The following is a 14,822-nucleotide window of genomic DNA, read 5'->3' on the forward strand; positions in this document are numbered from 1 at the left end:
TGTACCTATGACCTAACCAAGCTCAAACGCAGGCATACGCCCACCGGGGAACCCCGATGGGACGCGATCAAAGGGGTAGACGGCGCGGTCCAACGTAACTAGGGTTTCGTCATTAATCGAGCATCGCACCTAGGGAATGGCCCCAAAAGTTGTGTGTGTCCACATGGCATGCACAAAAGTGATTTGAGATGGTTCTATATCCAATGCTACCCCCTCCGGGTGTGCCCGGCTTCTCGGACATGGGGTTCCTACACTTAGGCAGATTCTGCGTGTATAGGGGGGAACTCCCTCGGAGGTGAACCGGAGAGAACCTTGGGATCATAGGGTATGGTACTTGTTTCCACATGTACCTATGACCTAACCAAGCTCAAACGCAGGCATACGCCCACCGGGAGAACCCCGATGGGACGCGATCAAAGGGGTAGACGGCGCGGTCAACGTAACTAGGGTTTCGTCAGAAATCGAGCATCGCACCTAGGGAATGGCCCCAAAAGTTGTGTGTGTCCACATGGCATGCACAAAAGTGATTTGAGATGGTTCTATATCCAATGCTACCCTCCGGGTGTGCCGGCTTCTCGGACATGGGGTTCCTACACTTAGGCAGATTCTGCGTGTATAGGGGGGAACTCCCTCGGAGGTGAACCGGAGAGAACCTTGGGATCATAGGGTATGGTACTTGTTTCCACATGTACCTATGACCTAACCAAGCTCAAACGCAGGCATACGCCCACCGGGGGAACCCCGATGGGACGCGATCAAAGGGGTAGACGGCGCGGTCAACGTAACTAGGGTTTCGTCGTAAATCGAGCATCGCACCTAGGGAATGGCCCCAAAAGTTGTGTGTGTCCACATGGCATGCACAAAAGTGATTTGAGATGGTTCTATATCCAATGCTACCCTCCGGTGTCCCCGGCTTCTCGGACATGGGGTTCCTACACTTAGGCAGATTCTGCGTGTATAGGGGGAACTCCTGAGGTGAACCGGAGAGAACCTTGGGATCATAGGGTATGGTACTTGTTTCCACATGTACCTATGACCTAACCAAGCTCAAACGCAGGCATACGCCCACCGGGGGAACCCCGATGGGACGCAGTCAAAGGGGTAGACGGCGCGGTCAACAGAACTAGGGTTTCGTCAGAAATCGAGCATCGCACCTAGGGAATGGCCCCAAAAGTTGTGTGTGTCCACATGGCATGCACAAAAGTGATTTGAGATGGTTCTATATCCAATGCTACCCCCTCCGGGTGTGCCCGGCTTCTCGGACATGGGGTTCCTACACTTAGGCAGATTCTGCGTGTATAGGGGGGAACTCCCTCGGAGGTGAACCGGAGAGAACCTTGGGATCATAGGGTATGGTACTTGTTTCCACATGTACCTATGACCTAACCAAGCTCAAACGCAGGCATACGCCCACCGGGGGAACCCCGATGGGACGCAGTCAAAGGGGTAGACGGCGCGGTCAGCGGAACTGGGGTTTCGTCGTAAATCGAGCATCGGACCTAGGGAATGGCCCCAAAAGTTGTGTGTGTCCACATGGCATGCACAAAAGTGATTTGAGATCGTTCTATATCCAAGGCTACACCCTCCGGGTGTGCCCGGCTTCTCGGACATGGGGTTCCTACACTTAGGCAGATTCTGCGTGTATAGGGGGGAACTCCCTCGGAGGTGAACCGGAGAGAACCTTGGGATCATAGGGTATGGTACTTGTTTCCACATGTACCTATGACCTAACCAAGCTCAAACGCAGGCATACGCCCACCGGGGGAACCCCGATGGGACGCAGTCAAAGGGGTAGACGGCGCGGTCAACAGAACTAGGGTTTCGTCAGAAATCGAGCATCGCACCTAGGGAATGGCCCCAAAAGTTGTGTGTGTCCACATGGCATGCACAAAAGTGATTTGAGATGGTTCTATATCCAATGCTACCCCCTCCGGGTGTGCCCGGCTTCTCGGACATGGGGTTCCTACACTTAGGCAGATTCTGCGTGTATAGGGGGTAACTCACTCGGAGGTGAACCGGAGAGAACCTTGGGATCATAGGGTATGGTACTTGTTTCCACATGTACCTATGACCTAACCAAGCTCAAACGCAGGCATACGCCCACCGGGGGAACCCCGATGGGACGCAGTCAAAGGGGTAGACGGCGCGGTCAACAGAACTAGGGTTTCGTCAGAAATCGAGCATCGGACCTAGGGAATGGCCCCAAAAGTTGTGTGTGTCCACATGGCATGCACAAAAGTGATTTGAGATGGTTCTATATCCAATGCTACCCTATCCGGGTGTGCCCGGCTTCTCGGACATGGGGTTCCTACACTTAGGCGCATTCTGCGTGTATAGGGGGAACTCCTCGGAGGTGAACCGGAGAGAACCTTGGGATCATAGGGTATGGTACTTGTTTCCACATGTACCTATGACCTAACCAAGCTCAAACGCAGGCATACGCCCACCGGGGGAACCCCGATGGGACGCAGTCAAAGGGGTAGACGGCGCGGTCAACAGAACTAGGGTTTCGTCAGAAATCGAGCATCGGACCTAGGGAATGGCCCCAAAAGTTGTGTGTGTCCACATGGCATGCACAAAAGTGATTTGAGATGGTTCTATATCCAATGCTACCCCCTCCGGGTGTGCCCGGCTTCTCGGACATGGGGTTCCTACACTTAGGCAGATTCTGCGTGTATAGGGGGGAACTCCCTCGGAGGTGAACCGGAGAGAACCTTGGGATCATAGGGTATGGTACTTGTTTCCACATGTACCTATGACCTAACCAAGCTCAAACGCAGGCATACGCCCACCGGGGGAACCCCGATGGGACGCAGTCAAAGGGGTAGACGGCGCGGTCAACAGAACTAGGGTTTCGTCAGAAATCGAGCATCGCACCTAGGGAATGGCCCCAAAATTTGTGTGTGTCCACATGGCATGTAAAAAAGTGATTTGAGATGGTTCTATATCCAATGCTACCCCCTCCGGGTGTGCCCGGCTTCTCGGAGATGGGGTTCCTACACTTAGGCAGATTCTGCATGTATAGGGGGGAACTCCCTCGGAGGTGAACCGGAGAGAACCTTGGGATCATAGGGGATGGTACTTGTTTCCACATGTACCTATGACCTAACCAAGCTCAAACGTAGGCATACGCCCACCGGGGGACCCCCGATGGGATGCAGTCAAAGGGGTAGACGGCGCGGTCAACAGAACTAGGGTTTCGTCAGAAATCGAGCATCGGACCTAGGGAATGGCCCCAAAAGTTGTGTGTGTCCACATGGCATGCACAAAAGTGATTTGAGATGGTTCTATATCCAATGCTACCCCCTCCGGGTGTGCCCGGCTTCTCGGAGATGGGGTTCCTACACTTAGGCAGATTCTGCATGTATAGGGGGGAACTCCCTCGGAGGTGAACCGGAGAGAACCTTGGGATCATAGGGGATGGTACTTGTTTCCACATGTACCTATGACCTAACCAAGCTCAAACGTAGGCATACGCCCACCGGGGACCCCGATGGGATGCGATCAAAGGGGTAGACGACGCGGTCAACGTAACTAGGGTTTCGTCGTAAATCGAGCATCGGACCTAGGGAATGGCCCCAAAAGTTGTGTGTGTCCACATGGCATGCACAAAAGTGATTTGAGATGGTTCTATATCCAATGCTACCCCCCCGGGTGTGCCCGGCTTCTCGGAGATGGGGTTCCTACACTTAGGCAGATTCTGCTTGTATAGGGTGGAACTCCCTCGGAGGTGAACCGGAGAGAACCTTGGGATCATAGGGGATGGTACTTGTTTCCACATGTACCTATGACCTAACCAAGCTCAAACGTAGGCATACGCCCACCGGGGACCCCCGATGGGATGCGATCAAAGGGGTAGACGACGCGGTCAACGTAACTAGGGTTTCGTCGTAAATCGAGCATCGGACCTAGGGAATGGCCCCAAAAGTTGTGTGTGTCCACATGGCATGCACAAAAGTGATTTGAGATGGTTCTATATCCAATGCTACCCCCCCCGGTTGTGCCCGCTTCTCGGAGATGGGGTTCCTACACTTAGGCAGATTCTCGCATGTATAGGGAACTCCCTCGGAGGTGAACCGGAGAGAACCTTGGGATCATAGGGGATGGTACTTGTTTCCACATGTACCTATGACCTAACCAAGCTCAAACGTAGGCATACGCCCACCGGGGACCCCGATGGGATGCGATCAAAGGGGTAGACGACGCGGTCAACAGAACTAGGGTTTCGTCAGAAATCGAGCATCGGACCTAGGGAATGGCCCCAAAAGTTGTGTGTGTCCACATGGCATGCACAAAAGTGATTTGAGATGGTTCTATATCCAATGCTACCCCCTCCGGGTGTGCCCGGCTTCTCGGAGATGGGGTTCCTACACTTAGGCAGATTCTGCATGTATAGGGGGGAACTCCCTCGGAGGTGAACCGGAGAGAACCTTGGGATCATAGGGGATGGTACTTGTTTCCACATGTACCTATGACCTAACCAAGCTCAAACGTAGGCATACGCCCACCGGGGACCCCAGATGGGATGCGATCAAAGGGGTAGACGGCGCGGTCAACGTAACTAGGGTATCGTCAGAAATCGAGCATCGGACCTAGGGAATGGCCCCAAAATTTGTGTGTGTCCACATGGCATGCACATGTACCTATGACCTAACCGTCGACACACTTTGAGGATGGACAAAGGAGGTCTAACTAGAAGACAACAAACATGCATAGATAGGAGTCCGCAACCATTTTTACATTAGAAAGTGTGTTAGTCGGGGTTGAACTTGAGACCTCCCGACTCTTATATTATATTGAATTAATGCACTAGCTAATAATTCAAACGGTTAGAAAGGACTAGGCTATATATTTTAGCGGGCGATAAATGAGCATGGATGAGCACCGAGGAGAAGAACATGTGCGGTGTAGCCGTAAATCCTAAACCTTGGTATTCTTGGCTTGAAGTTTTGATAAAAAAAACATGTATATACATATATGGATGCATACACACATCTATAATACAAATAGAAAAAGAGTCTAAAAAAAAAAAAAAAAAAAAAAAGGTGTGCCGACGGTGACCGTCAAGACAAGCTGGCCGTCGGCACGTAACCCCACTTAAGTGGGGTCGACGCGGGCCGCCCTGCCTCATCCCCAAACACGCCCTTCCCCCGCGCCCACGCCTCCCCCGCGCGCGCCGCCGCCGCCCTGCCCCCGCGCGCCGCCGTCCTCCCGCCGCCACTGCGCCGCGCCCACGCCTGCCCGCGCCGCCGCCGCCTGCCGCCGCCACTGCCGCCGCACCCACGCCCTCCCCGGCCCGCGCCCACGCCTGCCCAGCGCCGCCGCCGTCCTCCCGGCCCGCCGCCCTGCCCCGCGCCGCCGCCGTCCTCCGGCCGCCGCCACGCCTACCCAGCGCCGCCGCCGCCACTGCCGCCTGCGCCGCGCGCACGCCCTCACCGGCCCGCGCCCACGCCCTGCCCAGCGCCGCCGCCGTCCTCCCGGCCCGCCGCCCTGCCCACGCGCGCCGCCGTCCTCCCGGCCGCCGCCGCCCGCTTCCCCGCGCCGTCCCCGCGCAGCCATCCACCGCGCCGTCCCCGCAGCCTCGCTGCCCCGGTAAGTTTCTTTTTTTTTCCGCTTTTTAGTTTTTGCAATTAGGTAGGTAATTGTAATTGTAATGTAATGTAAATTTGCAAATTAAAATTGAAATGAAGTAAACAATTTGCAAATTGAAATTGAAATTGAATTGAAATTGAAATTGAAATTGAAATTGAAAATAGAATTCTAATTGTAAATTTTCAAATTGAAATAGAATTTGCAAATTGAAATTGAAATTGAAATGAAGTAAAGAATTTGGAAATTGAAATTGAAATTGTAATGTAAATTGAAATGAAAATGAAGGAATAGAAATGGAAATTGAAATTTGCATTGACAAATTTTTATTATTTTAACTAGGTACCGTAGTGAGCACCCCGCGTGACGACCCCGGATCTTGCGGCGCATCTCTACGGCCGTCGACATCGCCGGTTGTTCGACTACTTCCTCTACAGCCGAGGGTGAGCTGAATTGCCGACTCCCCTTCGCATTTTTTATGTCATTAGATTTAATTTATCCGTCAAGTCGCGTAACCTAGGTGTCAATTCCCGTCCGCAAGCGTTACGCGGATAAATATGCATTAGTGGTCAGCATATTTTGAACCGTAACGCTTGTGGCATTTACGGGACGATCGCCGGACCCGTAGTTGGGCACGTTTTCCATGTTCTGCTCGGGTGCGAGACAGGATTTCGTCGCGCCTCCCCGTTGTTCTCCGGATGCACATCCTCTCGGCTTTTTGCCGAGACGTGTATCGGGAGAGCAGCGGGAGGTGCTGCCGAAATTCTGTCTCGCACCCGAGATGACCGTGGAGAACGTACCCAACTACGGGTCCGGGGGCTGCTAGGAGCCCACCTAGTAGAGATGTAGGTTGATGCACGCGTTTTCGCCGGTAGAAAAATAAAAATATGATGCATTCAATTTCATGCTACTATTTGTTGTTTGTCACGCAATAAAGCAGGATGGCTGATAATGAGTGGATGTACAGTGGCCGTGTTAGTTCGACTCAAGTGACAGATGAATGGAAATGGAAGACCGATTTGTTAGTGAAGGAGTTAGCTCGTGGTTCGAAGGGGATTGTTCGTCCCCGTTGCCCTTGCAATGTCTGCAGGAGGCGTCATCCTAAGGATATTCTAGAGATGACTAAACACCTTTGGTGGAATGGGTATATGCGTGACTACGACCCGCCGGTCGACTTTTCTCGGCACGAACGTGATAGAGGTGAGGTGATGCGGCAGCGGATCGATGGCAATGAGAACGATGGCATCTTAAACTTGCTAGATGATCTTCGGGATGCTGACATGCCAGAGTTACCATGGGACGAACAGTCTGAACCGGAGGAACAGCAAGAACCGGAGGGACCGCCACAACCGGAGGAACTTCCAGAGGAGGAACCTGAGCCAACCGCGAGGGCCTTCATTGATATGATGGCCTCAGCTAGGAGGCCTCTATACCCGGGTGCAAAAATGTCTCAACTTGATGGCATCACGCAGTTGCTAGCCGACAAGTGCATGTTTGAGAGTACTCGAGCATCCTTTGAAAAGACTACGAGCACGTAGGTAACATGTTGCCTGAAGGTCATTGCTTGCCCAAGACCATGTACGAAACGAAGAAAATCTTGAAAGCATTGAAAATGGATTATGTAACATATGATGTCTGTCCAAAACTTTGCCTTTTGTTTTGGAAAGACTATGCGGATGACAAGTACTGTGCCAAGTGTGGTCACTCTAGGTATCATGAGGTAGATGTAGGCAATGGTCAGAAGAGGCAGACAAAGGTAGCCATAAAGATTCTTCGTTATCTCCCATTCATCAAAAGAATCCAGCGGCTTTACATGTTCGAGGAGACTGCCAAGCAGATGACATGGCATAAGACCGGGATAAGATTGCAAGACGAGAAGAAACGGGTACCCATGGTACATCCATCGATGGTCAATCATGGAAGCGCTTCGATCAAAAGCACCCAAATGAGGCAAGTGAGGCTCGGAATGTTAGAATTGCGATAGCAACCGATGGATTCAACCCATATGGTATGTCGATGCCGCGTACAGCTGCTGGCCCGTGTTTGTTATTCCGCTCAATCTCCCTCCCGGAGTCGTAATGCAAAGGAAGAACATATTCTTGTCGATGATCCTTCCAGGGCCTGAATATCCAGGGGAAGAAATTGAGTGTCTTAATGCAACCACTTGTGGATGATTTGCACCACTCGTGGCATCACGGTACATTGACATACGACCGAGCATCAAAGAGAAACTTCATCATGAAAGTTTGGTTCCACTATTCGATGCATGACCTACCCGGTACGCCCTATTACGTGGGCATAGTACAGCTGGTAAGTTTCCATGCCCAAGGTGTGCAGGCACGAACTAGAATTCAGGCACCTAAAAGCTGGACACAAATATGTTGCCTTTGACAAACACCGCAAGTTCCTCGATCCAGGGCATCGGTTCAGATACGACAAGAAAAACTTCACGAAAGGCGTAGTTGTGCTTGAACATAAAGAAATACCAAAGTTCAATGGTGCAACCGTTGATGCTGAGCTACGTGCTCTCCACCCTAGTAAGGAACCCGGCCACCAATTTGAGGGATATGGTAAAACGCACAACCGGACTCACATAGCGGGCATAACAGAGCTCGAGTATTACAAGGACCTTGAACTTCCCCATAATATCGATATGATGCACACCGAAAAGAATTGTGGGGAGGCATTCCTTAACACCTGCTGCAACATACCCGGCCAGTCCAGGGATAATGTTTCAGCTAGAGTCGATATTGAGGAGATATGTGACAGGGTGGCTCTACACATGCAGCCTCCTGAGGGCAATCGAAAAGGTTGGTTAAAGCCGCATGCCAAGTACTGTCTTGATAGCGCCGACAAGAAGGAGGCATTTACGTGGCTCAAATATGACGTGATGTTCCCCGATGGTTATTGTTCGAATATGAGTAAGGGAGTCAATCTTGCTACAGGAAAAATAAACGGGCTCAAGAGTCACGACTATCATATATGGATTGAGCGGCTGATGCCGTGATGCTTCGAGGGTATCTCCCCGATCATGTCTGGCGAGTGCTTGCGGAGGTGAGCCATTTTTTCCGCACGGTCTGTGCTAAGCAGATATGTACCGAGGTGATTGAGAAGCTGCAGCAGCAAGTGCCGGACATGCTATGCAAGTTAGAGATGATATTCCCCCCAGGCTTCTTCACTCCGATGTTACATCTCATCGTGCATCTCGCCAACGAGGCACTCTTGGGGGACCGGTGCGATATCGTTGGCAGTTTTGTATTGAGAGGGAGTTCAAATATATTCGGTACAAATGTGGAAACAAAAATAAGATTGAAGCATGCATAGCTGAGGCAACTCTCCTCCATGAGATGGCAGACGCCACGACAATGTACTATGCCAATGATGTGCCCACTAAGCATAACCCGGTCGCTCGGTACAATTCCGATGAGCCCAACCGTGACCCAAAGCTCTTGCTCTTCAAATATCCCGGTGGCAAGGCCGGTGCCTCAAAAGTGGAGAACATTTCGCCGTAAGAGAAGGATTGCATAATGCTTTACGTGCTTATGAACATGGAGGAAGTGGTCGATTTCATGAGGTAAAATGATGAACCAAATACTTTGCAACCAAGAACTTGGTTTTGGTCTAATACGTATTTTCTCCTTTCAGCCAATTCCATGATGAAATGTGGTCGGAAGAAATGGTCCCACTCCCACGCAAAGTGGTACACTCTTCTCGAAAGAGGGTGCCCCGCCCTTAAATAAAAGCTTCGTGAATCGGTTACATGAAAAAGTAATTTCTCAAATGTTCCTCTTACTTTGCAATCCGTGACTTGTCTTATTACACGTAACTAATGCACAAAATAATCTGAACTGAACTTGTAGGGAGCTGATCCCAACGTTGAGATGACAGATGAGTTGAGATGCGTTTCCCAGGGTTTTAACCGTAGAGTCCATACGCATGAGAAGTATGATGTAAATGGGTATCGCTTCCATACGGAGTTTCACCAGAAGAACCGGCCTAATGCAAAAACAATAAATACGGGGTCTACACCCGCGGAGCCGATGATCTTGATTACTATGGAAGGTTACAAAGGTATACGAGTTGACGTTCAACAACGCAAACATAGAACTCAAGCTCTTTGTGTTCAAATGCCATCGGTTTGACCCACACGGTGGAATGAGAAGCACCCCTTCCATTGGTTTAGTTGACGGTAGGCCTCCAGCCACCTACAGCGGATCCGTCGTCGATGTTGTGGCTCACCAAACCAAGCAAGTTTATTATTTGTCCTACCCATGTCGAATGAGGAACTCATGGGCTGGGAAGTCGTGTTCCAGTATCGCCACATGGTAAGCTACCCATCCCCTCCGAGGACGATTACAACAACATTGACCCGGTAACATATGAGGGAATTTTCTATCAAGAGGAAGAGCAGTTCGGGGCTCTTCAAATAGACATAGGTCTTCAGGATCTCCACAACGATGTACAAATGCGTGGTGAGACCGTGGTGGACCTGAAGGACATAGCTATGCTCACCAAGCGCCATGCGAGCAAAGACAACATTGTCGAGACTCAACCGGAACCCAATGCCGACCATGAATACTCATATGATACTGATTTTGATAGTGAGGCTGAGAACCCAATGCCTAGAGATGAGAGTGGTGATGAATGGTGAGGGTCTTTTATGCTTAGTACCTACATTATCATTATGCTTAATACATACATTTGTCATTATGCTTAGTACCTACATTATCATTATGCTTAATACATACATTTGTCATTATGCTTAATACCTACATTTTTCATTATGCTTAGTACCTATATTTGTCATTATGCTTATTAATTTTCAACATGCTTATTAATTATTTTCTCTTTTTCTTATGCAGGTAATTGCCCAATATGAGCGGACGGAAGGCATCATCGAGCTCCTTGCTTGATCAGATGCATCAGCGGAAGCCAGGGCCGGGTGCTTCCAGACGGAGTGCAAGACCCATTATTCCCACCCGGCGTTACGAAGACGCAGACGGAGGACGGGGAGGACGAGGGGGAGGACGAGCTGGAGGACGAGGGGGAGGACGAGCTGGAGGACGAGGGGGAGGACGAGCTGGAGGACGAGGGGGGAATGCACAGCCTCCTTCTAGCCGACATTCCCTGCGCCGGCTCAGTGGCTTCACAGTCGCTGGACGAGGAGGAGGACACTAGGGAGGAGGAGGAGGACACTAGGGAGGAGGAGGAGGAGTCTAGGGACGAGGAGGCTTCGACGGAGATGGCTCCGAAGAAGTTGCGGATTCGTGGGGAAGCGCAGGTTCCCGATGAGAGTAAGGAACCTGCTACGGAGGATGAGAAGTGGCTCCTTGTCCCAGGACGGATAGAGTAAGTAGTAAGGTGATTTCATTTTCGTTATGACACTTAGCATTTTCTAATGTTTGATAATTGTGCAGGAATTTCACATACACGGGGAAGAATGTCCGCGTGCCAGGGAGTCTGATTGGAGCTGCTATTAGGAAGTACTGGCCGGGGATGTACACTCCGATCCTTGGGGGCGAGTCCAAGCTAGCCTACACTTGGGAAGACTATGAGATAGCGCCTTACCCTGGCTTTGCTTCCGCCGCCGACGCCGTGATCAAGAAGTTTTGGGTACGTAATGCATACTCTTTGGGTTTCGTTCATATGTAGTTGATAACCCCACCGTGATAACTCATGCCTCTCACACTTTACGTTATGCTTGATTGCAGCGCAATTATAGGGTGGCGGCGAGCATAAGGATAGGGCGGACGTGGTGCTCCGTAACATGTGTCGGAAGTTGACACGGCAGCAGTGGTACAACCAGAGGATCACGTGCATCGGCCACTTCTATGCTGAGCAGGGCGTCAGGTACACAAAGCCTGAGATTGTGCAGGGACTCGCCCCGGCTATGACGATAGATGAGTTCATGTCGGTAAGTAATTGTCAATGCGATTCTATGTACCGCGGCTAACTTGCAACTATATTGTTTGTTCTTCAAATGAGTTTTGATTTTGCAGGTTGTACCACATTGGGCTGATAATAATAAGAGGGCCGCCTTCATGGAGTTGGTCAAGAATTGGGTCGGCGAAAACCCCGATTTCAAGGCCGTGAGCGACCGGAACAAGGCCAACCGTGGTTCTCAGGGAACACACACTGCGGGGAGCAGCAGCACCGATCGCTATCGGGAGCGTCTGGTACATATAAAAATGGAACAAGCTGCATTTTTTTGATTTTCGATGATATGCATAACATTTGTTTTGTGATGCAGGGGAAGAAGCTCGGGAGGGAACTTGGTGAGATGGAAGCGTGGACGCACATGAAGCTGGTGACGCCCGGTCCGAACGAGCCTCGGCCCGCGCCTGAGATGTACTACGGCAAGGCCAAAGAGAACAAGGAAAGATCCTGCGAGGAGTACGCCAAGCTCCATCCAGAGGTGGAGGACCCTATGACCGAGCCGGTCGCCGAGGTGGCGATGATGCGGCGGGGTCCGGCCAGCCGCATGGACGTCCCGCCCGCCTTGCTGGGGGTTTCAAGCCTCGAGAGGAACTTCACGCAGATCAAGGCTACCCTCCTCCGGCAGCCTACGCTACCTCCTCGCGGACTACATGCCGTTCTCGGGTAGAGGTTGATGTAAGTCATCCACACTTTCATCCTCTGTTTTGACTCTTGTTCCTGAATGGCTATGTTGATGAGACGCATTATTTCTGAAATTGTAGACTCAGCTCGAGGAGGCCTATGCAGTAGCTTACGAGGAGTATCTCGAGAAGGTTAAGGAGCATGACCTTGTGAAAGATGCCTATGTCCAGTGGACGAGCAACCAGATGGCGGTAAGTTTCAATCTCTATGGTTGCAAAACATCATAAGTCCCCATGTTTGAATCTGAGCTATCTCTCCCGTTTCTTGCAGAGTTTCACTCGGTTCATGATGACTGGAGTGCGAGAGGAACCACTCCCAGAGCCACCTCATCCGGGGCCGACGCCAGTGTTCCCGTCCAAGGAGGAGTTCTATATCATGTACAAGCGTCAGCGTCAGTTGACCCCGGTAAGTTGCTAACTTGGCTAAGTTGCTAACTTGGTGTGACATGGCTAAGTTGCTAACTCCCTCCAACATGTAGGGATTGGGAGAATCCGGGAACGACACTCCTTGTGGTACGCCGATGCACCCCGGTCGCCATTCTCCTGGTGCTTCTGCCGAACCTCGGCATTTTTCTGGTTCCGGTGGCTCTCGTCGTGGTTCTACCTCCCCGAGCACCGTCGAGATACAGCGGCCTCACTTCACCCACTCGGAGCTAGATCGTATGTAGCTAGATCGTCACTCGGGTGGTGCACCACCATAGTTTCTACATTGTACTAGCACATGATGACACGCTCCATCTTTGTAGTGGATCCGGTGTATGTACCATGGTCTTGTATGCTATATTTGTGCTATTTGTGAGATTTGATGCTATATTTGTGAGATTTGGTGCTATACGGTGATATCTGTGTGCTATATGGTGATATATATGTTACTGCATATTCAATCCTATAATATGTGCATTTTCTGCGATTTTCTGAGCAAACGAGGCCAAATTGGCAAAAATCAGAAAAAACTGGACCTGGCTGTGCCGACGGTGTCACCGTCGGCACAGGCCCGTAGCTGTGCCAAATGGCAGGGTCTGTGCCGACGGTGACACCGTCGGCACAGTCAGGCCCAGCGCGCGTTTTTTTCCAGTTCAAATCAGCACGATTTCCCGCCGGTTCTGGGAAAAAAAAAATGAAACTGTGCCGACGGTGAAACCGTCGGCACAAGGGGGCACGTTGACGGCAGCGGCGTGACGGCGAGATGAGTGTGCCGACGATGGGCAGGCCGACGGCCACCGTCCAGCCGTCGGCGTACGCCTGTGCCGACGGTGTCGTGGTACGCCGACGGTGCCCGCGCGAACCCCGACGCCATCTGTGCCGACGCCGGTACGCCGACGGTGACCGTCGGCAGAGACGGTGCCGACGGTGAGCTTACCTGTGCCGACGGTGCGGGGCCGTCGGCCCACGGCGTCTTCCCCGTAGTGCGCCGTCACTGTCGACGCACACGGCAAATACGGCAGCAAAAGTCCAAGCGTAGCATCATGAATCCACAGCGAATTATACCGCTGGGCCGGCGCACTCGCCCATTCCGTTCCTGGCTTGTGTGTCCGGACTTTAACTAAGCGTTCATTGTATGTTGTGGAGTTTAATTTGCCACCTAATCTTTCCGCCAGGCGCCTAAATTGTTCAGAACTTTGTATCTACTACTTCCTACGTTCATTAGAAGATACATTAACTTTGTTAAAATTTACATTAAGACACGTTAAAATACGTTCATATTTTAACAAAGTTGAGACTTTCTTTTATAGATAGAGATAGTATTATACTCATATTGGTTCTGTTAGCGCCTTGTTGATTTCAATAAATGCTCCGATGATACCTTGAAAAGCACAAGTACCTCAAGACACAGACATCCAGAGGGCCTGATCTGGATTCACCCAACCCAACTAGATTCTATGCCTAAGAACTAATAGAAGTTTTTTAACATTATTCTTTGGTGGCGAGTACGTGAGGAGCGAAGAGGGTGGCAATTCGTGAGGCGATACCGAAACCCATATAGGGTTCCTCTCTCATTATTGTCGATGTCGCCATTCCTTCCACCTCCGCTGGCTTGGGAGGCGTGGCGGTCCACAACCTCGCCGGTGGGAGGGTTCCTGTTTTTTGTTTAGAGTTTTTTCAAAGTCTTCTTTGAGATGATAAGGCGGTAGATATATCTTGAAATTAGAATAAGGTTTTCCCCGCTCTATCCTTGCTCTAGTGGTGCGTCTAGCACTGGCGAAACCCGCAAGATACTATGCTCTTTTTGTTCCGCTGGTTAATTTTTGTATCAACTGTAGCGATGATTGAGGTGCGAGAATAAATATTACTGTTTTTTTTTTTACAAAAGACCGTGTGCATCATCATGATGCAGAAGCCGGGGTTAAACTTCCCATTTCGAAAAAAAGTGATGTGTCTAGCACTGGCGGAAAGCGTGTGGAGTCATGAGTCCTGCAGATATCCTTGGATCCAGTCGGTTTTCATGATCCTTGGTGTGGTTTCAGGTCAAACTCTTCGGGGCTACGAACCTCATTATTGGCGATGGTTGCTTTTCTGGTGCGTTGGTCCTTTAAGGTTTTAGCTCGACTTTCTCTTTATCTACTACATCAACCTCTACTACGACAAGCATTACCCAACTTCGGTGATGGAGGGATG

At 50.9% G+C, this 14,822-nt stretch overlaps 1 protein-coding gene across 1 annotated transcript; it reads left to right on the forward strand.

Moving 5' to 3' along the window:
• Positions 1 to 11,340: 11,340 nt before the first annotated feature.
• LOC127349248 (uncharacterized) lies at positions 11,341 to 13,116 on the forward strand. Its single transcript, XM_071818341.1, has 7 exons — positions 11,341 to 11,503; positions 11,589 to 11,765; positions 11,840 to 12,056; positions 12,128 to 12,201; positions 12,288 to 12,398; positions 12,478 to 12,612; positions 12,686 to 13,116. Exons 1-7 carry the CDS (start codon positions 11,357 to 11,359, stop codon positions 12,872 to 12,874), a joined length of 1,050 nt encoding a protein of 349 aa, XP_071674442.1. The 5' UTR covers positions 11,341 to 11,356; the 3' UTR covers positions 12,875 to 13,116.
• The last annotated feature ends 1,706 nt before the right edge of the window (positions 13,117 to 14,822 follow it).

This window comes from Lolium perenne, chromosome 4, assembly GCF_019359855.2.
Source record: "Lolium perenne isolate Kyuss_39 chromosome 4, Kyuss_2.0, whole genome shotgun sequence".
NCBI classification, from domain to species: domain Eukaryota; kingdom Viridiplantae; phylum Streptophyta; class Magnoliopsida; order Poales; family Poaceae; genus Lolium; species Lolium perenne.

Excerpts from the sequence above, each read along its gene's own strand:
- LOC127349248 (XM_071818341.1), top strand. The coding sequence starts at position 11,357 with ATGTGTCGGAAGTTGACACGGCAGCAGTGGTACAACCAGAGGATCACG. Across the intron at positions 12,057-12,127 it reads GGTGGCGATGATGCGGCGGG|ATCAAGGCTACCCTCCTCCG; the intron begins GTCCGGCCAGCC and ends AACTTCACGCAG. Across the intron at positions 12,202-12,287 it reads GTTCTCGGGTAGAGGTTGAT|ACTCAGCTCGAGGAGGCCTA; the intron begins GTAAGTCATCCA and ends CTGAAATTGTAG.